Below are 23308 nucleotides of genomic sequence, written 5' to 3'. Positions count from 1 at the left end.
TTATGTAGACTCTCGGTGGCCAGAGAAAATTTTGTTTTACAAGATTGTGTCCGTGTTTGGTCACTAAAGCTAAGCAGAGGTGAATGAAAGAACATTACTTTAAAGGTATTAAAGAACATGCCGAAAGCAAACATTTTTAGCACAAAGCATTCCAAATGGGGTAGAAGAACATAGTCAGCATAGAGCAGCCAGACAGCCTATGCTTTCCATCTGTGGATGCCATACATGGGCAACATTGCTGCTCGAGCGTTTACTACAGTAAAAATACAGCCAGTACCAGAAATCTCCATTCCAGTGTTTCCTTCCTCTTTGTTCTTTCTTTTCTCCCTCTCTTACTTCCTTTCCTCTGTGCTCATTCCTCCTTTCAATCCTTCCTTTTTTCTTTTTGAGGGCCCACATGAACTCACAATAACCATAACATGATAGCATGCAAATCAAACATAAGAATTGTTTTATGTGGAAGGCTGAGAGATAGAGAAAACAGGCTCAGCCAAGAAAAGTGACTTTGGCTACGTCATTTAGCCTTGTTAGACCACATATTACTCATTAGTGAACTACGTTATTGGACTGCACACTTAGCTGACTTCTAACTCTAAAATTTCATGATTCTAACTTTCTAATTTCTTAACTACCTTGTGATCTTTCAGAAGGGCCATAATGGCTGAGTGCAGGCTTACTACCGCAGGCCAGTAATGAGTCATCATCAGTGGGGGCAAACTTACAGAAACCTGTACTAGGTGCCTGGTACAATAAATCAGGAAATACTGTACTTGAACAAAGTCTCAAAAACAAGTGTTTACACCAAATATGTGGTTAGATGTTCTTGGTCCTTACAATTGGGATTATTATTCCACTCATTTGAGAAAGACTTCATGAAAGGAATGGGATTTGAAGGAATTTTTAAATTTTTGGTTTATCCGTAAGTGCCCAGAAGAGACCTGTATAACTCACACTGCCACTTTTCTGTGGCTTTCCTAGTAAAAAGAGAATTTAAGTGACTTTTTGCTGCATATTGACCAAGAAAAATATTTTCTCCTCATTTTGAGAGAAGTGTGTGATTTTGAGAGAGAAAAGATCATTGCCCCATCAAATATCCTTATTCTGCCTATTTAAGTTTTACCTATGTAATTATGTATTATATACTTACTCTATGGAAATATGTCTTACTTCAAAGTTGCACAAATATTAGCATGAATCCTTGTTAAAAAGTTGTAAGCTACCATTTGTGTTTTGGAGTTGAAAGGTATTTGGAATAAAATATGAACAAATGGTAAATGTCTTAGAAGAATAGATTGTATAGAAATATTTATCGGGAACTGAAACTAAACGAGGTAAATCCCCAAAGAATGTACAGAATGAACTAATGTGCTATGCTGATAAGAAGCAAAGGATTCCAAATGGATGTTCATTTAAGGATATTTGGCCTCTAATGACCCCTTAACTAGCCTCTTAAATTTGATCAGCTGTAGATTTTTCTGCTGAAGAAATTTTTTTTAAAGAAAATATCATTATGAAATATAATCAGCTTGTTTTTTGTCATCAGACATGAAATCTAATATGGCAGTTTTGCTTTCCTTAATCTTTCTTGTAGAATTAAAAGGCAAGTATAAAATTGGTGTTTTAACAGATATGTAGAGGCACTATTGCATTACCTGTTGCCTCAAACACTGCTTTTTTCAATTGAGAATTTCCAAATCATGACAGTTTTAAGCACAATTTCACAACTATTAAATATGTTAAAAATCCTCTATTAAGTATGAAGAGGACTGCCAGGAAATGAGTCCTTAGAGTAGGGGAGTCACACATGCTAGGCATCATTAGATTATTTTAGAGTAAACTTTAACATGTTCTTCCTATTCTTTACTCCACTTTTGGGTTTCTTACCTCCAGGAGGTGTGTAGAAACAGTTGAGCTGAGCTTCACGCACCAAAGTGCCCTTAAACTTCACCTCTGTCTCAGCAGATGAGTGGCTGGGAAGCGGCTGGTACGCAGGCACAGCGGGCTGGACAAAGGCTCGAAGCATGGTGAATTTCCAGATGTGCACTGATAGGTCGATTTTTAAAAATAAGTAAATATCCTGCTCAAAAGCTTTTCTCCTTGTAAGTGTTTAAAACCTAGCAACCATTCCCACAGTCACATTTTAGTGCTGCACAAGTTAATGCAGCCATATTATCGTATCACTGCAAATTTAGGTGACAGGAATTTAAGTTTTAGAATCCTAAAAACCACACCTCTTTTGCGGTTCTTTTCAACCCCGTCTTTTTCTTTCTCCCGTGCTGTGCTCACTGCCTACCTAAGGCCGGGCCTCTCCCCCAGTGGCTTTACAGGAAAACTCTGACTGAAATGTGAGGTTAATGGTTTCTGTCAGCCTGTCAGCTCATCACCTCCCGAAAGCATGATGATCTCTGGTTTCTATTTGTCACCACGGGCTGCTCTGATACACCCTCTTGTGTAGAAGAGTGATAGGTTTGTCCAGGGGTCGGTGGACCTTGGGCCTAAGAGACAGGAAACTTTAGTTGGAATGTGCACTTTCATACAATTCACTGCCCCTTTCCCAGTGGAATGCTGCTCAAGTGGCAAAACTATTTTAGGGAGAAAAAATGAGGCCCAGGGCTACATTTTATCTTGGCGCTACCTTTCAGTAGCTAGGATTGCTGGTAAATCTGTTCCCTGCCGCGCCCCACACCCCCTTGCTATTTAAATTTTATGTTCAAACTAAAAACTAACTAGATTGAAAAGGGCTATTTCTAAATGGTTCGTTTTAATCTTAAAGTCAAGTTGCTTAGAGATACATGGTCATGTCCTAAAGAAATCTCCACAATGTCTTATATAATCACTTACAAACACAGTCTTACTTCACTCTTTGACATCTGAAAGATGTTTCTGTAGCATTTCCCCTCCCTAAATCCACATTTTAGTTATCTCCCAGTAGTGATATTATCAAATTGCATTTCTATTTGTATCAACAGTCTCCTTGGCATCCTATCCTTATGAAAATCTAGTTCCTTATGTCAAGTGTCATAAATGTGTAACATCAAAGAAATGACACCCAAAATATTTCTACTAATATGTTTTACTGTTGAGACCCAAGTGGCTGGCTCTTCCCTCTGTCATTGGGCCTCGAATTTCTTAGCTATGCTGTGTTTGTCACCCATGCTGCCACCTTTCTCCTTGGATAGTTTTGAAAGACTCTGTCCCCAAGGTAGAGAATAGGTAACCAAAAAAGAGACAAGGTTCCTAGTTTTGTCACTAAGATTAAAGCCACCAAAACACAAAGGGTATTCAGACTTATTGAGCAGTTGAATGCCATGTACTTACAAAAACATGAAGCTAGGTGGGTTAGCGTGCAGGAATCTGTGTAGGCAATCAGGGAAGGCAATTAATGTTGATGGACTAGAAACAACCTTGAATAAAAATTTCAAGATACATATTTAATGATCTTGTAATGAACTCAATTCTTTTTCAGAAGATTGTCATTGTATCAAAGGGCAACATGTTTATGTATTTCTAAGAGGGTAAAATGATCCTATTCAAGAAAAAGCTGTTTTCTTCCACTTTCCCCCCTTCACACATGTAGGTAGGTAAGATAAAGATACCTGGTACACTAATCATACAAAAAGTTAAAAACCCATTACCACCTTTCGTCAAATTAGTAATTCAGATTTAGAAGGTTCCTTTTTAAAATATTTGCTTAAAATAGCACTAAAAAGACATTTCCTGTGCCTTTTGATACCTAAATTGTTACTGACAAGAAGCAGAAATTCCCTATCAAGGCACTGGTGAGTGAGTGGGGAAAAAGTCATAGTTAAAATATCACAGCTGGTTTAGTGACCAAATAATATTCACATAATAAAATGTTTTGAAAGTGTACCTTAAAAATATGTTTTGTTGGTTTTCATGGCTTTATTATCACATTGCTGCTATTTTCAATGAAGATTTTTAAATGTCTATGTAGTGAATACAATACTTACATGATTAACACCATTAGATCCTCAAGTAGGTATTTATATGGAACTGTTTGGCCTTTGCTACAGAAATGATATAGATAGGCTCATACCAAAGTATACAGTTTATTTGAAAATTATTAAATGAATCAATAGCAGCTATATTATACCACATATTTCCTTTATTACTAAATGATAGTCATTTCTAAGCTTTTGATAGTTGTAAATTTTCTGTACAGACATTTTGAAGTCCGAGATTTATTTATTGACTTTAATTTTTCTTGTACCATAACCTAACTTACAATTTACAAAACCAATTTCTCAGTTAACGTTTACCTGACAGATGGAAAAGGAAGAGGGGTTTTTAGGCCTAATTTGTGCATCAGATTTCTGAATACTTGAAAATAAAAATGAAATATGTGTGTGAAATGTGCAAATGGACTATAGAAACATTACATTTCAAATCCAGGAGTTTAGAAATTCTAATTCCATTTTCAGTCTCTAGTTATCTGTTAAGATATATTTACCAAATGATGTTCAGGTGCATATTTTTAAGGGCAGTGTGTGTGTGTGTGTGTGTGTGTGTGTGTGTGTGTGTGTGCACCTAAGACCACTACAGATTTCTCTGTGGGCTTAAAAAATTCCAGTGCTAGGTTTTCAAGCTTTAACTCCAATGACTGGTTTCATTTGTTCAATAATTGTGTATATTCATTCATGATGGAAAGGGAATTTCTTTCCATTCTGAAGTTTTGAAGATGCTCATAATTTGTTTGATATGTTTTTTTTGCAGTGTCCATTTATGGAATTTGGTTTTATGATAAGGAAGAATGCCAAAGAATTGCAGAGCTTATGAAAAAGTAAGTGTTGAAACACTGCATACCATTGTTTAGGACCTAGTGCTTTTGTTTGTTTTCTAAGTATGTGTCACTACACCATAATCTTAACAGAATCTCTCTCTAACTGCAATCCTTTTCAAGTGGTTATAAAAATATTTACAATTACTTTATAAATGAAAAACAGACATAAATCCAACTTTTTACATTTTCACTAAGTAACATTTATCATATGGAATGGCTCACCTCATTTTTTTCTGCATATGTGAAATACCTGTAATATGCATTGTTGCAGATGGCACTTTTCCTTAATATCTTCCTTATTTGTGATTCAGCAGTTTTTTCTTTGAAAGTTATCAGTAAGTCTATTAGCTAAAAGAACATTGAGAGTCATTATGAAAGGCTGCTCCAGGTTCTCTCAGATCTTTCATTTCCTTCCTGCCCTAAGTGCTTTCCTTTCATTGAGCACCACAGTTGTAGAGGCTCGGTTTCCTCACACCTCCAGTGCTCTGGGTACTTCGGACAGTCTTTGTTTTCCATCTCTTTGGAATTACCTGAGGTACTATTAGGTTAGTGATCAGTAGACAAATTAGTCTCTACCCCACCCCGCCTGCCCCATCCAGTCTCTTTTTCTTCTAATCTCTTGACACCTTGTGATTTGTCCTATTCTGCATTTTGGGAAACTTAAATTACTGCCTGACTTCCCCACTCTTGGCTTCCCTGGTTGCATAGAAAGGAGGGCCCAGGTAAGTATGCTGCCTTCTCTGTGACTGGTCAACTCTTTGATCAGTTCTTGAGCCCAGGGATGTGTGCTGTGAGGCAGTGATTTCCCTGCTGTGTATGGGGATGGTTTAGCGGGGGTGTCCAGCCTGCACCCCATGGGCCACATGCAGCCCAGGGTGGCTGTGAATGTGGCCCGACACAAAATCGTAAATTTACTTAAAACATTATGAGATTTTTGTGTGTGATTACATCTTACACTGTATTTAATGTGTAGCCCAGGACAACTCTTCTTCCAGATGCCAAAAGGCTGGCCACGTCTGGAGCCTCAGAATGAAATGTTTCCCACTTGTGCTGTATGTCAGTGGTGACTGGACTCAGCTGAGGACATAGTATGGCTGCTGCCCACACGGTTTGACAAAGCAGCTCTGTGCGCAAAAAAATAAAAAACATTTCCAGTTTTAAATCTTGGGCAATGAGGTTACTAAAAAGTGACCCCCAAAAATGAAACTTGGAGAGCACTTCTTACAACTGATTTCTGAAAATCTAGCTTGTGATGGATAATTTTAGGTAACTAGCTCTGGTTTCAGATGGTGATTGTGTTCAAACTAGTATTTACTACTATAACAGCTAGTTCTTAGAACATGCATGTTATTGTAAACTGTGCAATGGATAATGATAGCAGGATTACATGTAAATTAAAAATTACCCTGTAGCTCAGCCAAGAGGCCATGTTAAAATTGTTAGCATTCTGCAGTAATTGCTTAGCAGCTGGGGCAGGAAATTGATTGTTGACTAGCAATAAGCAGCTGATTTGTATGGATTCCAGTCCTTCCTCACTTAGAATTAAATCTCTCAATAAATTCTCAGATCTCTTTGGCCACAAACTTCATGACAATTATAAAAGAATTTGAGCTGAAAGTCAAAGCACACAAAAGGAAAAAGTATTTTTATCAATGCCACCTAGCAGTGTGTAGTAGCAATCTGGCCTCCCTTCTGCAGTGTTTTCAGGACCACGGAAGACATGCCTCATTGCCCTGTTTTTTTAATGCCCCTTTTCTAGAATGGAATCTTCATTGTGTTTCTGAACTGCCAGAGAAGCATAGGATTTGGATGGCTGGAATTAAACTTCTTTTGACTTCAAGGCACTTGGGAATGAAGAGGGGGAAATCTGATTTGCCATGCAATTTGCTCAGTCTTTGAGAATTCTGCAATTGGGTTTCCTTAGCAATTTATGGTCCTTTCAAGTGCTCTCAATGAGTTGGCAAACTTTTTCGTTAGAAAGCCAGATAGTCAATTTTTTTTTTTTACAAGGCCATACCTGACTCTGTCACGACTACTCAACTCTACAGTTAGCGTGAGAAAGCAGCCGTAAACACAAGAGCTGTGTTTGTCAAAGGGGCAGCAGTGGGCTGGGTTTGGCCTGTAGGTTGGAGTTTGCCCACCATTACTCTAGACTTATATATCTAGTCATGTACTCAGGACCTCAAATCTCACTCTTCTTCTTTCATTTCTTAAGCAGTCTTATTTCTAATAGGAGTATAACAGGACAAAAACAACTGGGTGAGAATTGAATGGTTTTAAAAAATCTTTTGTGTTGAATTGGTTTTTCTCGCGTGGATCTTCCCCTCTACTTTTCTAGCCTAACTCAGTATGAACAGTTGAGAGCCCATCAAGGAGCTGGAGCAGGAATCTCCCCAATGATCCTCAGTTCAGGAGAGGGGAAGGAAGTAGATATCTTACGAATGCTCACCAAGGCCAAAGATGAATATACAAAGGTGAGTTTTTGTCTTCCCTTGTGATACATACTTAATTCCCACAGAGAGAATATACTCATTAAGAAAGACTTACCTGCTCTTCCTTCCCCCAAACAAAATTAGATGAAAAAAAAATATTTGCTTTTAATAGGCTAAAAAAGACTGTTTGCTTTTAAATGGATTAAAAGGTAGCCTGAGAAATCAGTAACCTTCATACATATAAATAGTATCTAATCAAAAGATTTACTAGAAGATACCCTTTAAAATAGCAACAAACTAATATAAATTCTTTGGAATAAAATTCAAGAAACAAGCAAAACCTATATAAAGAAAACTTTTAAACACCCCTGAAAGGCATAAAAATAGACTTGAACAAATGCAAATAAATATCCTGATCTTAGATAAGGAGATAAAACTTCAGGTTCTCGCTTCCATATAAATGAATCTATAAATTTAAGACGACTCTTAAACAAATACAAACTGATTTCCTTTTTCCTTTCTGGGGTCAGGCAAGTTGACTATAAGGTTCATGTGGAAAAATACACAAGGAAGAATGACTGGGGAAAACCCTGGCAAAGAAGAGCAATACTAGGTGTGAGGGAAGGGGGAGCAAGCTCCACCCACCTGATAGTAAGACATTAAAGCCTAAACACTGAAGGCAGTGCGGTACTGGTGTTGAGCACAAACCACCAGGTAGACCAATGGGACAGATGAGGAAGTCCAAAATGAGACCCCAGTGTATATGGAATTTAGGATATGATAAAGATGAAAATCCCAAATCAGTTACTTGAATAGATTTTTAAATAAATGATGTTGGGATAACTGGTAGCTATTTAGAAAAATATAAAATAGGGTCTCTATCTCATGCTATGTGCAGGATAAGTTCCAAATATATTAGAAATTTAAATGTAAAAATTGAACTATTCAAGTACCAGAAGAAAACTTGTATGAGTTTCTTTGTAATCTGGGAAAGGGGAAATCTTCCTAACCGTGACTCAAAACCCAAAAGCCATTAGCTTAAACCACATGAAATTTAAAAAAAAAATAGGTTGCATGGCTTTAAAAAACCACAAGCAAAGTATAATTTTTCAGCTGTCATGGGTATAATAAATGAGTACAGTTGACCCTCTAACAGTGCAGGGGTTAGGGGCACTGAGCCCCCACACAGTTGAAAATCCACATAAAACTTTTGACTCCTGGCCAAATTTAACTAATAGCCTAATATTGACTGTAAGCCTTACCAATAACATAAACAGTAGATTAACACATATTTTGTATGTTGTATGTATTATATACTATATTCTCACAATGAAAAGAGAGAAAAGATGTTATTAGGAAAAAAAATCACAAAGAAGAAAAAAATACACATACTATATTTATTGAAAAACATCGCATATAAGTAGATCCACACAGTTCAAACCTGTGTTGTTCAAGGGTCAACTTTGTGGTCAAAACAAAACCTTCAGTGTAAAAGAAAAAAATAAGTTAGAACTGTTAATGTTACATTTTAATTGGAAATGTCAGAATTCATTGACATTTTATTTCTTAAATATGTAGTTCGAAACTTTTTCCCTGAAAAAACCTAGAAATAAGTGACAGCCCCGTAGCAATGAGCATCTCTAGCCCCCAGATTATTGTTTCTATATACAATTTCCTCATCAAAAGTATTGGGGCTCTTTAAAGAAACGCCTGATTCCACCTCTAGTATATGAAAATCAAACAAATAGGGCCATGAGAAAGGGGCATAGTATCAACTTGAAGGGACCACTCCCCAAAGGAATGAACTCTGTCAACAGGGATGGCTGCAGTGGGCTGGAGCTCGCCAAGTGCATGAAATCTGTGAGTTCGCGGTGGTGAGAGAGCAAGCAACCAAAAGCATAAAGCAAAACAAAAATAATTATTGTCTGTCCTTGCAGGTACCAGGACACCAGCTTTTTACTCTGAAAATTGGTAGTTAATGGAAAATAATTAAGTATTTATTCTACCTGGCCAGTATGGACCATATTTTAGAGTAACCAAGTAGTCCTGGTTGATGAGGGAAAGTTCTCTGTTAAAGAATTCCAAGAATTTCCGTTCTAAATGTAGACGGAATGGCAGAATTTGGAAACACTGTAGTAAAATAATTGATCCAAGCGATGATCATCAGTAATGTTAACATTAAGAGAAGGACTGATGAAAACTTGACCATGGAAGGCCTAGGCTGCCACTGCCTGAGCCCATTGATCAGCATCAATAAAAATTGAATAACCTGACATAATGTGCCCCCAATGTGATATAATGTGAAACATATTACACTACCTTGAAATATTCTTGCCAAAAGAGTTGATCCTAAGTCTAAGTCTTGAGCTCTAACTTTCTAGTTTACAGTAAATGAAAGGGAGAAGGGAGGAAGGGCAGGTAGAAAACAAATAACACCACAAGAAAGCAGTCAGGAAAGTCGTGAGTGAAGTGAGACATACTAAAGGACCATTGGCTGAGTTCCTTTAACATGCCTTTGACTTGATTGTTGACTCAGCCCTATCGTAGCCTGTGAGTTCCTTGAGTACAGAGAACATCCCTTATTCATCTTTATATCCGTTGTCCTCTTTGAAGTTCCTGGCACATGATAAGTGCTAAATAAACAGCTGTTGAATGAATGAATGAATGAATGCGAATATGAATATGAATAAACCAGTTTCATTCTCCTATCATAGGGCTTGGACAGAGATGCTTTAATTCCAGTTCAGTCAGTACCAACTATTTCTATATTAGTTATTTTGTTTAATTCTGCAACAGTCTTTAAAAGGGCATCCTAATGACTTGGCAAATAGTCAAATAATTAATTATATTTTATTAATTGTACTTTGTTAGGCACACTAAAGATTAATCTTCAAAAGTGACGATTTACCCTCCAGGAACTTGGGTTCTGTGTGGCCAAAAAATAATAAATGCAAATATTGAACAAATATTTTCTTTTTCTTCTCTCTCTCCTCTCAACACACACACACACACACACACACACACACACACACACACAGTACTGTTCAACATTCATAATGTTTTGACACCTTAAAAATCTCTGGTTGGGGACAGGCTGCACCTACTAGGCTTTCCAACTCTTAGAGCCAAGGGCCCAGCCAGAAACATGCCTTCACTGTGCAAGGTAACCATCCACAGCCATTCCTTCCCTATCTGGCTGGGCTACACCACCCACAAGGCACCGTTCCTCCGCCTTACTCCTGTCAGGGCAGGGTCAGGCAGCTAGGGACCTCCCCTACAGTTGATACCCTGCTGAAATGATTCAAACTAGCTAGTCCAGTTACAGGAATGCCTGTAATGGCTCTAGTCTTGGTTTTCCCTTCCTTCTGTTTTCTCCCTCCTGACCACTGTGAGACTTTTTCACATGGCCCTGCGTGGTGGGCTGTGCCGCCTGTTTCTAGGACCTGTGAGTATAATAAACTTTGTTTCCTGAGCATCTCCAGTGCCTCCTCTTGTATCTACACCTGACTGTCTCATAAAATAACACTGAACACACAAACGCACGCACCCCCCATGGCTTTGGAGTCTTCACTTTATATTATACCTACCACTTGGAAAGCTTTTCCTTTCATTTTATTTGCCTTTCAGACTCTACATATCTTTCAAGTCCCAGTTAAAATGCCACTTTTTATGTGGAGTTTTCCCAGATCACTTCATTCAGATTAATGATTCTTTCCATTGAACTCACCAGTCTATTAGTATTTAGAATTCATTTTGTTCTTCCTCATCTATTATGGTTAAGTCAACTTGTCCTGCTACACTGTTAACTTAATGAAGTTGAAACAATGTTCTGTTCATCATTATGCTCCCACAGATTGATTCTAACAATGTTGACAGGAAGTGCAGATATTCAATGAAATACATGTTGCAGACATAATGTTAATTGCTACAACTGTGGGGAAAAGAACAGGAGAACTTCTTTCTGCCATTGGTATACCAACAGCCAGATGGTATAATGTAACTGTATGCTCATGCTACAGCCGTAGTCTAAATCCTTCCTGTTTTCTCTTTGCCTAGTATGTGTGAACCTGTAGACTCTTCGAGCCTCCCATTACATTGCCTCAGATGATTCTTCTAACCCCTTATCTTCTACTTCCGCTGCCCCCTACAAATATTTGAAACTCCTACCAAACAGAGTAATAATCTTGCTGCCTAAGAGTGCCTTATGCCTTTTCCCCTGCTATCACCTTTCCTTCTTTACCTATAAAATATCATCAGTTGTTCAAGGCCCATTTCACATGTTCTTTGTCCATCGTGTACTTCTGATCTACCCACCCAGGTGTTTATACTCCCCCATTAGCATCCATCGCATCTGTATATTTGCCTTGTGTCTGTGTTTTCTCCTCTCCTGCACACCAACAGACATTTCAGAAAATGTGGCGGTTGTGAGCCAAATGGTTCTGAAATACAGTAACAGGGGAAATGGAAAGAGGGCAAAAGGGGAAGGAAACAAGTTTTTTCCTCAGAGTTCTTGTTAAGAGGAAGTGAATTTTCTATTACTGAAAGTATTCAAGAAGAGATTGAATGAGGTTACATATTGGGGATAATATTAAAATTTTTTTACTTCTCTGTATGTGTTAAATGACTTCTGACATCATTTCCAACTCTAAAATTCTTAAGGTAAAATTCTTAAAATCCCAACAGGTTAGAAGAGGAAACATTTTGTGCTAGAGGTATGTGATATTGGTAAAGTGAAGCCTAGTGACACCAGATACAACTTTTTACATGAAGTTAATAAAATTATTTGAAAGATTTGAGTTAATATTTTATGCTTTGTGCTTTCTCCCTTGAGAAACAACTTTCTGTGAATCTGCTATAAAGTAACAATGATGTTAATTTGAGTGTCATTTATTTTACCTCCTTCCTTCTAGTCGAGATGCAGGTGAACCATAAAATCATCAAAGTTCAGCGAAAAAAATGAACTGGGCCAGAAGTGGTCTATAGGCTACACAGTTAGGTTTTTAGTATCCACAAAGGGATTCTTTTGTGTCTTGTAGTTTTAGGCAAGAATTAATAGTTCTCTTCTGGAAATAGCTGTGATCTGTTGTATTTATGAAATTAAAGAAATTATTAAGTGTCTTTTGATGTTCAATGAGAAAATTTTAAAAAGTATAAAAAAGAAAATAAAGACCACCTGTAATCCTATAACCCAAAGAAATCTACTTTTAACACTTTGGGTGTATTTTCTTTCATTCTTCCCTTTGTGTAGGTAATAGGTTTGTGTGTTTGTGTATGATAAAATACAATTATGTGACATAGTTTTTGAGACTTTAAAGAATTGCCTCAGGTTCTCTAGGAAGAATCCATTATAACTTTTTCCAAAACTGTGTTTTTATCCAAGTATTTTAAAGTTATTTAGGTCAAGAGAAGCATAGAAAATTAAGCAACTGGAAAATGAGCTACAAACTATTAAGGTGGATGATGTTTAATTTGGAGCAGTTTGATAGGGAGTGATTTTTATATACAAGCAAGTCTTCATAGATGGGTAGACAATTGCAGTGACATAGAAAACAGCTCCTGGCAATTGTACCTAGGAAGGTCTGTCTGGGGTTATGCAGGCAAGAGACAGAGCAGCTTGTTGGCCCATATGGATATATGCATAGTGGAGGTGGGGGAAAAATCTGTCTTTTCTGGCTTAAAATTCAAGGTCCCTGAACATAGGGAGGATGAAGAAGTACAGAAGGGTCATTCAATGAAAGTAATCTGTCTTTGCAAAGGAAGCAGAAGTTAAAGTTTTCTCGTGCTAAAATTTTGTGAGTGACTGTATCTTAGGCTGCACTCTGATCTTGTGTTGCTTGGCCATGTCTTGGAAAGCCAGGCCGGCCAGTCCATGTAGCCGAGCCACTGACCAGCCGCCATTCACCTAAGAATTAGAAATAGCATTTTATGATTCATAAAGTGATTTTACACCCCATTTAATACTAGTGCCAAATCCAAATTAGTTACAGAATTCTTGGAGGAAAATAATCAGTCCTTTGTACAGTTAACTTCACAAACCTAAGTGAACATGGTGGTAATTGACCCTGTACCTCTATGTGCTCGAATTAGAAAACACAGCCCAGTACCTGCAGAACACATTGGGGTGTTGTGTTTCAGAGGGACAAGACTGTGTTTATAAGCACATTCCAGTGTGAAATATTTTCTGACCTGAGGCTTTGACTGTACAGTTGACATTAACAATGTTATAGCGAATCCATAGTACAGGAGGTAGCGTTTTTATACTCTGGTATTTGGTGTTGTAACAAGTTAGATGCCAACATCACTGCTGTGCCCCTTCTGTTGTGAATCCCGCTGTGTAAGCAATTGCACGGTCGGTTAGATTAATGCATGGTAATGATTCAGTGTTTGAAATGATGAGGCATGTCTCTTGTCTCTTTCTCTGTGAAATTCTAATTTATAGTGAGTGGCTCAGAACACTCAGATTTGAATTATTCTGTTTATCCAAAAAGTCACTTATTAAATAAAGATGATGTTAGTAATTTTAAAATCAATGGTTTGAGTCAGCTTCACTTTTTGGTTTGTAGACCAAAAAGGGTTAGTTACTTTGATGATACAATTCTCCAATTTTAAGTCAACTGATAATGGGTGAATAAAACCCCACTGCTATCCAGACACGATATTTAAGGAATAGTTGCTATCATTGTTTATGATTGAAAAGCACTAGGCTATATTTTTACACTATTACTTCTTAAGCATATCGATAACCTTTTAAGTATCCAACTATCTAAGACGCTCTAGGTCTTACAGGCTGATGCTCTTGGTGATATTTTAGAGCACTCAACTGTCCAACTAAGAAAAATTAAATTTAAATTTTATTGAAGCTCAAATATAGTTCAATCAGAAAAAAAATTAAGAGATTTTTCCTTTGTACATGAAGCTCTATCAAAAAATAGCTACGAAGTAGGTAAAACAAAGAACAAGAAGGATGATATGTTCTTTTTAAAGAATAAAGCTTCTTTTACACCAAAAATGAGGTTCTTTTTTCCATTTCAGTGTAAAACCTGTTCTGAACCAAAACAGATAACCAGCTCATCTGCCATTTACGACAACCCCAATCTCATCAAACCAATTCCAGTGAAGCCCTGTGAGAGCCAGCAACAGCGCATAGCTCGGCCTGGCCAGGTATGTGGTTCTCTGTTTTTCATTCACAGTGTCTCTGAAGGGTTCTAACAGACTCGTACCCAGAGTGTAGTGAAGGGAGGGCCTGGTACTATTCCAGGATGCTCTAAGGTACATGCACAAAAGAGAGATTTCAAGTCAGAGACTTTATCATTATTAACAATTTACTCTTCCTCAAAAGGGATTAAAATCTTTACTTTTGGCATTTACCATACCCTGTGCTAATCTCTTGTGGACTTGGACTCCTTAGAGGATTAGTTTGTTGTTATTCCTTTTTAAAAAACAACAAACTAATAACATTGTCAAAGTTAATAGGAATATTGCCCACGAGGCCCATATTCTGCCAAAGTTGATGGGTTTCTAAAGACCACTGTGAAAAGGACAGCCAAGGCAACAAAATTCAGTTTAACATTTCTGAGCACCTCCTTCGTACCAGGTACAATGTTAGGCCACCATATATACAGAATTGGATTCCTGTCCTAAGGAGTGCTGAAGAAGTCCCCTTTAGACCTGATGATTTGTCATTGTATTTGTATCTAATTATAAATATAACAGTTTTTGTATGAATATCCATATATATGAATATAAATTTCAGAATAGTAAAGTATTAACAAAATTGCTAATCTGAGAGTCCCATTATTGACTGTAAATACAATGTGGCTATTTCCATTTCTTATGGTTATTTGTCATTAAAGTTTTTTTTTAAGGAATTGGTTTAAATCAATTTTGAAAATTAGCATGGAGCCAAAAGACATCAAGACTGGCTAAAGAAAGCCTTGTATTGAATTTAAAAAAATAATAAATCTTTTCTAATTACCTTTTGCTTTCCTTTTGCTTTCTTTTATTGTTTGCTTTCCATGGGAATTTGTTGTTTTAATAGAGAAATGGGAATATGTTGCTTTGAAAATAAAGCTCCTATTTTCTTATCCCAGTGATAAAGAAAGCGGCAGAAAGGGGCAGAGATAATACAGAGCGGGAAGGAAGCAGCTTTGTGACTGGCCAGGCCAAGGCAGATTTTATGATTTGATGATTTTTTAAAGCTACTAGTATACAATTGTCAACTGGTGGTCATTGATGTTAGTGCAAACTGAATGCCAACAGGAATCCTCAATTTGTGGTGAAGAAGAAAACTTTATTCAGTGCAAAACAGCTCAACTGTGATACAGCAGGGCTGTGAAAACAGCACGCCTATGAGGCAGCCCTGGGCCAGGCCCCTCTGCAGCCAGACTGCCCTGCTCGCCTCTGTTCTTCCCTGGTCTGCTCTGCACCCATCTGCTTTGTGCTGTGCTGGTCTGCTCCCCTCCACTGCATTCTGTGCAGCTCTGCTTTGTGCTGCACTGGTCTGTTCTACTCTGCCCCTGCGAGACATCTTCAGGATTTCAGCCTAGCCAGGGAAATGGAGTCTTCAGTCTTCAGTGAAAGGGAAAGTGCACTCCCAGAGGCAGAAGGGAGCTAGCTTGTGTAGGCAGAAGTCCCCACCCCTGGCCTCTGATTGGGCCATCCTCATGCAAATAAGGACTCCAGATCCTTTCAGTTTGTTTGGTCCAAAAAGGACTGCCCTGTTTGGTCAGAAAAGAGCCACTCTGGTTGGTCAGAGCTGTGCAGCTCTGATTGGGTGTGGAAAGCCTCAGTCCCCTTGGCTGAAATAGGATTCTAGGAGGCTGGTAGGATCCTTTAGGAAAAAAAATATTCAGTCCAGTTAGCCACCAGGAGCCCTTCTTAATAGGTAGTGTCTTAGAGTTCACATAGTTGAAAAGATCAATTTAGATTAAATAACTTTTGTTTCTCATTCTAAGTTTCTAGAATTCTGTTAAAAGCCACTAGGAATTTTGAAATCCTCATATTCCTGTGTATTCTCAGTATCTTCTTATACTCTGCAAAGTTAGATGGGTTTCCTGTTGAAGAGATTATTTACCTTCTAGTGTATATTATCTTGTATCATAGTGGTTTCTAGCCTGTGAACCTCCAGGCCCATCAGAGATCATGTTCCTATTTCATCAATCAGCAGACACTAAAATATAACGGCTATTTGGGGAATGTTAGGGGAGAATGCTGTGAAAATTACTGCCATTAAAAAGTTCTCAGTTTTGCGAAGTTTATTATAATTAGGCTTTTTCATTCTCTGTAATTGATCCTTTATAAACAGAAGAAACATCAATTAGGTAAGTTGTTTCAAAGCCCCCATGTAACCAAAATATATGTAGACCCATTTTGAGACATTTTTACTTTTTCAGACCTTAGACCCTGAACCCCACCACTTGTCCTTGACAGCGCTCTTTGGGAAGCAGGACAAGGCTATGTGTCAGGAAACTGTGGAGCCTCCACAAACCTTCCAGCAGCAGCAGCAGCAGCAGCAGCAAGAGAAGCTCCCGATTAGGCAGGGGGTTGTGCGTTCCCTGTCCTATGAGGAACCCAAAAGACATTCACCCCCTATCGAGAAGCAGCTGTGTCCAGCCATTCAGAAACTGCTGGTCAGGAGTGCAGACCTCCACCCATTGTCAGAGCTGCCTGAAAAGCAGCCCTGCAAAAATGGCAGGACCCATTCTGTTGGGGAAGATGTCATGGGACCTGTCCACCCAGGCTCTCCTCAGAGCATCGGGACCTCCCATCATGAACACAGTGCTTCCAGCACCCAGAGCCTGTTAGAGAAGCTGCAGAGTGCCCCGGGAGCAGTGAGCAAGTACGACCCCGGGATGCCAGCGCTTGCCAGCCCAGCTGCCCCAAGCTTCAGCATAGCCCTCACTGCTGCCACCCCTGCAGCTCCAGTCAAGGGGGTGGCTCAGCCACCACTGTTATATTTCAATGGCTCCCTTCCACCTCAGGCACTAGGACATCAGGCTCATGAAAAAGAACCGTCCACGCTCCCAAGACAAATGCTCACTTTCTCTGGCAATCAGACTAGTGGTTCTGGAGTAATCTCCCCTCAAGAGTTACTGCAGAAGCTTCAGACTGTGCAGCAGGAGCAGCAGCTGCATGCGTCCAACCGACCAGCCTTGGCAGCTAAGTTTCCTGTGCTAAGCCAGAGCTCGAGAACAGGGAAGCCCTTGGAATCCTGGATTGACAGGACATCCTGCACAGACAAGCAGACGCCTCTTTTCCAGGTAAATGTCCACCGGGAGGGGTTGGGGGAGGGGTATTACTGTAATACAGTGAAATTTAGAACCAGTTTCTGTTCTCTAGGAACATTTTTATTCAGAAGTGTGTCAAGGCCTCCTATGTACATCTTATTATCACCTAAACCTCCTGCCTGGAAAGAGAATCTTTTCTTTGCTTAGCAACCTTCGCAAGATATAAGGTCTGAAGACATGGATGTGGGAAAGAACATAGACACGGGGGGTGAACCCTACTTTTTGCACAGACTTATGATCTGCATTGAAATCACTCTGAGATATTAAGCATCTGACCTCTTCTTGTTATACTTGTCTACAATAAATTGTTGTTTGTCCACTTACTCAGTAAATACTTCCGAGCACTTACCCCTGCCAGGCACTGTGCTGTACGCGGGTGCAGAGCGGTGAGGAGGCAGGCATGTTGCCTCTGCGGAGCCCACAGGCCCCGAGGGGCTTGCAGTCAACAGAAAAAACATACCATTAACTCCATAAAGGCACAGCCATTTTAGTTTATGTCGTTTGTGTAGCTTAATGAAGGTGGAGAGAGGGATAAGGATGCCTCTACCCCGCTCCCCACATGTCTACACACACCAGTTTCCAGAGAGGGAAAAATACTGTGATTTTTAGAAATCATCTGTCCTTCAAGGAAGACGGTTTTTTGTGTTTATCAATAACTTAGAACAGTGAGAAAACCACAAGCTACTCCATTGCCTGTGGGTAACATCTGGAGATGGATCTTTTCTCATGTGGGTACAAATTCATTGAAAATACGATAGGTTTAAAAATGAGGCAGTTCTCGCCATTACATACATCGTCATTGGTTGGTTGTCATATTTTGGCAAATAGCTTATAATGGTTCCTCAAAAATCTTCCACACTTTTTGAAAACCAAGATCATAAGCACGCAGTGTAAGTCTTTGTGTCTGTGAGGCACTGAGTCAGAGTGCTCTTGTTTATTTTTTATTAAAATCTCAAATCTGAGTATGTATTTCTATGGAAACAGTATTTGTCACTCATCCTCATCCCCGTTTCAATGTAATATTATCCCCCTTTTTATATGACTTTTTCTCTTTGGTGGCTTAGATTGGACCCTAGGAGAATTGGGGTTGATAGTTGGACATAAACGTCTGCATGCAGAATTCTCTTTTCTCCCCAGTGTTCACGGGGAGGGTGCCGGGTAAGCAAGTATTCCTGTCTGCCCACACTGTGCTGGCCGTCCCCATTTGGGGGCGTCCGTTTGAGCCCCTGTCCTCCTAATAGCAGATAATGACAGTTAAACAATCTGCCTTCCTCTAGGCTAGTTTCTGCCCAAAGAGATACCAAGGGAGTGATTATAAAATTATAGCAGCTTCTAGATCACTGGCCTTTATACCCCGAACTCGAGTTCTTGTGGGGCATTAAGAGGCTGATAAGGAACATTCTTTTTTTCATCTGAGTTAGAAACAGATGAGAGAGAGCTGTAGCGGTCAGACAGGAATCGAAGTGTCACTTGCATAACTGGAAAAGCTATTGGAAGACTTGGTTTTAGGTTTGTTAGCCAAGTGAGGTAGGCAGGCGGGCCCAGCCAGACAAGTCACTGGCAGTGCTTTGCATGACCAGCCCCCAGGGACCTGCCCCTGCCATTCGAGCCTGGAAAAGCAGGAGTTGAACACTCTCTGCAAGCAGGCAGATCCCATCAGGAAGGACCCAGGAAGGGTGGACCCGGGAATTATGCCTCCCTCCTGGTGAGCAGTGAGTGAGGTGGAAAGGTGTGTGCCTCCAACAGCTCACATAGTTTGTTGGGCCTTTAGGTCAGAGTGGTAGACAACTAGCCCCGAGGCGAAGGCCAGCAGTCCTAAATGCATATTGCCAAGTGATGATACTAAAGCAGAAAAATGAAGTGTTGCTGAGAGGCCACGGTCTATACACAATGGGAAGAGTGGTCGCCACAGCAGTCTGTGCTGGAACTGCTTAGTAACAACAAGGGAAATGTGGAGAATCAAATGGGAATCAGTTCTCCTGTGAGCTTTTCCCATCTAGTGAAGTCGTGAACAAGATTTAAACTCACCTATGTCCACTCTTGGAAGTGAGCGGCCTCTTTGTCTCTGTATCTGTTGTTTCAGTGAGTTGCTACTTACCTCTGCCCTCTGTGTATGTATTTGTTACGAGCAGGTCATCTCACCTCAGCGCATCCCTGCTACTGTTGCTCCTTCTCTGCTCATGTCCCCCATGGTGTTCACACAACCCACCTGCAGCCCACCAAAGGAGAGGGACAGCGGGCTCTTGCCCCTTGGAAGCCAGGAACCAGCTGCCACCTCCACCAGCCTCCTTCTGCCTCTGCAGAGCCGGGAGCCCTCCGTACTGAGCAGCAACCCACTTACCAAGCTGCAACTTCAGGAAGCCCTGCTGTTCCTCATTCAGGTAGGGCGGCCCATCATCTCTCTTCTGCCTTTACCAATTCTGCTCACCTGCTGGTAGCCACTCCGAGATAAGGACTCAGTTAGTGAATGTCTTCTTAAGTACTGCCCGGGAACAAGAGAACAATGTAACCGCTCACCTGGAACCACAATGGCTCTGTGCCTAGCTGGGTGAGACCCAGAATACTGACTGTGGCTTTAGGTGTCTCAACACCTTAAGGATTTTGTAATTTGGAGGACTAAGTCCTTTAGTCTGTCACCTGTCAGAAAAGAAAGGAGCAGACACTGTGATTAAGGATTATAGATGCTGTGGAGTAGCCAGACCCAGAGCCCACCACCAGGAGCAGAGGTCCTGTCATCTTGAGTGAGTGGCTGCGCTTAGTTCAAGCAGATTGTTGAACAAGGAACAAGCAGGTAGGGGAGCAAGGAACGGCTGTGACTACAAAGGGCATGTTTTACAAATGATTTTGGAACCTGTAATTAGGACAGGATAGAATGATGGGCCTTCTTTGGCAGTCGTGTGTCTTATTGGTCTCTTATGAAATAATAACAACAACAGCAGCAGCTAACATGTATACAGAGCTTTGTGTCAGGCACTGTTGTAATGCTTTCCATACATTCATTCATTGAATCCTTATACAACAGCACTGTTATTTTTTCTATTTTAGAGACAAAGACACCAAGGCTAAGTGGCCTGAGGTCGCACAGTAGTGAGTAGCAGAGCTGGGATCCAACCCCGGTCCGGCTCCAGAGTGCTCCCTCCCACGGCCTGCAGGGGGTGCCGCAGTGGTAGCAAGACTGCTGTCCACCTTGCAAGGCTTATCCTCAAGTTAATGACAGGCCTCAAAAAGTGGAATGCTTTTCTCCAGACTCAGACGCCTCAGTTAACATCTTTAGGTTTTTTTTCAATAGACAGTCTTTAGGAAAATTGTTGTGGTATTTGGCTTAAGCTTCAGATGGCTTTTAGACAGCAGGCCAGTGCTTTGTAGCTGTCTCATCTTAAAAAGAAAATGGTCTCTTTTTGGTAAAAACCTTTTTTTTAAGGTGACATATTTTAGAGAGAATGGAAGCAATAGGGCTAGAAATCAGCTGTAAGTGTGAAAGTGGAAGAATATCTGCAAAGAGGGGCAAAAAATGGTCGTGTCCTGCTAGTTCACAGGTATCAGGATACCAGTTTTTTCCACCCTTTTAAAAAATGGTAAGTTCATAAGGCCTTAGATGCAACATCTGTGAGCAACAAAGGAAAAAAATAAAACAAATTTGAATTTTAACGTTCCAAATTTCTTATGGCTCATTTCATTTAGATTACATTGTTCCAAAGCTCTCTGTGCAGGAGCCAAGACTCTGAAAGTCCAGAGCAGTCCTGGTACATTGATAGTGAGAAGCGATTTTCCCTCCACTCCCTGCACACACTTTACTTTTTCCCATGTTTTAGACACACTTTCCTAATGAACTGTTAGAAGTCACTAAGCAGTCTGTTTTTAGTGTTTGCCTGTTGGTAGGACACAGTAGGGACTTTGTGACCACTGTGTAAGAAAAACAGGGATAAGTAGCTCTCCTTCATTGCATGAGAATAATGCTAACTCTGTGTGTGGGGTGCCAAGAGGGAATGAAGGGGAATGTGGAATGTGGGTGAACTGCTAAAGCTGTAAAGGATTTGGGTGGGAGGCAGAAGTCTCCAGAATTAAAAACAAAACCACTGATCAGACCCGTGATTCTCCCTCAGCCCTTAGCCAGGCAGAAGAGCTCAGAGACTGCCAATTTAACTGCTGTCCACTTGCCAAGGCCAAAAACTTTCCATAACTAATGGGAGAATTATACTGGCTTTGATGAGATGCCAATGAAGCATATTGCAAGCAAAATCTTAACTAATGCCAAAAAATAAAGTATACGCATTGGAGGACCTTTAAGAACCACAAACCATCTCTTAACCAAGCTTTGAGAACCGCTGACCTGGATTGCGTCCGCCGTATCCAGCCCTCTGTGTTTTCACCAGCAGACCCAGGCTTTTCATGAGCGAGCCTCGTTCCATGTACCACATGGCTGGGGTGCCCATCTCTGCTGCATGTAACATACTGACCGTGGACAACCAGCAGCAGATTATCTGGCCTGGCCTTCAATCCCACTTGACATTCAAATGTGCAATTTAAACTACCAGCTGTCAGATAAGTAGGTAGAGATTAGCTTCTTATGATCAAAGTGCCAGTTCAGCTCTAAGACAAAGGAAGCCTTTTGTTTCTGCCCACCAAATCACCTTCCCTTGGGTCTTTTGGTTTTGTTTTCCAGAATGACGACAACTTCTTAAATATAATCTACGAAGCTTATCTCTCCAACATGACACAAGCAGCCATGAAAAAGACTATGTGAAAGCAAAATACTTTAAAACTGATTTTCAAGGTCCTCCACTCAAGGTTCTTTCTTGTTAAGTGTCGTTACCCTAAATGTTTCTGCCTTTTTAAAAAGTGTGTGTAATATGAAGTAAAATGTTTCAGACATTTTTTCAGGCAAACTTTAAAAAAAAAAAAAAGATTCCTTCAGCATACCTGGTACTGAGAATTGAGTGTGTAGAAAAAGTCCTTTGCTCATATCACACAGCAAATGCCAAGCTTAATTATTTCTTTTCTTACATGTATGGGACCATTTCATGAAGAACTAGCCTCTCCATAGGGAAGGCTGTTCTGGAAACTTGGTTTCTTTTTTTAATGGCTCTGGTTAGTCTGTGAACACAGAGCATGTGTCAAGTTCCCGTTGCTGAGCCTCGTGTGCCGCATTGCACGCCCACCACAAGGTGGCAGTGTCACCCCGCAGACTCACCTGCGCAGCCTTTATCCCTCCTTTGGAAGTTAATACTGGTTTGCCTGTACCAGACAAAATAAACTTTTCGTTTGTAAAAATGCAGTTGGCATATTTTTCCCAGGCCTTTGAAGGAAAATTATTTATAAATGTATTTATAGCTAGTTTCTAGAGGAGAGTTGTTCTAGGAGGCCGCAAATGGCCTCGATTGCCAGTAACACCTCGTTTATCCCAGCTGTTTCTTTTGGACTCAACCAGCAGAATATGCCTGCCTATACTTCCAGATGAACATTTTATTGTTTTTAGCAAAACATGCTGAGATGAAGGTCACAGAGGATTTTAAGATCTTTCCTTAGCCTCTGAGGATAGGTAGTGGATGGTTTGGAGGCATAATGATAAGACTCCTTCAAGCTATGTAGCAGATTGGTCTTTATGTGCAGAGATGAGGAGCTCAGTATTGCAAGGGGTCAGAAGAGAGCCCTTGCCAGGTTGTTAAGGCCGAAAAGAGTGGACCTGGGAATCACTTCCTGCTGAGTGTTAGTAAGAAAGAAAGCTTTGCATTTCTATAGCCCTTTTTATTCTGGATCATAAAATGATCTTTAGATGACTGCACAGAAGT

At 40.1% G+C, this 23308-nt stretch overlaps 1 protein-coding gene across 1 annotated transcript in view; it reads left to right on the top strand.

Annotated features, from left to right (window-relative positions):
* Positions 1-22747, top strand: part of DCP1B (decapping mRNA 1B) — a 49522-nt gene extending 26775 nt beyond the window's left edge. The window contains exons 4-9 of the mRNA XM_054577198.1: positions 4735-4801; positions 7140-7275; positions 14266-14394; positions 16626-17492; positions 19652-19900; positions 22183-22747. Of these exons, the coding sequence (XP_054433173.1) occupies positions 4735-4801; positions 7140-7275; positions 14266-14394; positions 16626-17492; positions 19652-19900; positions 22183-22263 (1529 nt within the window). The 3' untranslated portion in view covers positions 22264-22747. The remainder of the gene's footprint in view (positions 1-4734; positions 4802-7139; positions 7276-14265; positions 14395-16625; positions 17493-19651; positions 19901-22182) is intronic.
* The last annotated feature ends 561 nt before the right edge of the window (positions 22748-23308 follow it).

The sequence above is a fragment of the Pteronotus mesoamericanus genome, unplaced genomic scaffold, assembly GCF_021234165.1.
Source record: "Pteronotus mesoamericanus isolate MK-2021 breed Mesoamerican mustached bat unplaced genomic scaffold, CSHL_Meso_final contig_41, whole genome shotgun sequence".
Classification (NCBI taxonomy): domain Eukaryota; kingdom Metazoa; phylum Chordata; class Mammalia; order Chiroptera; family Mormoopidae; genus Pteronotus; species Pteronotus mesoamericanus.
Note: the sequence above shows the minus strand (reverse complement) of the source record. Positions and strands in the feature narration are given on the sequence as shown.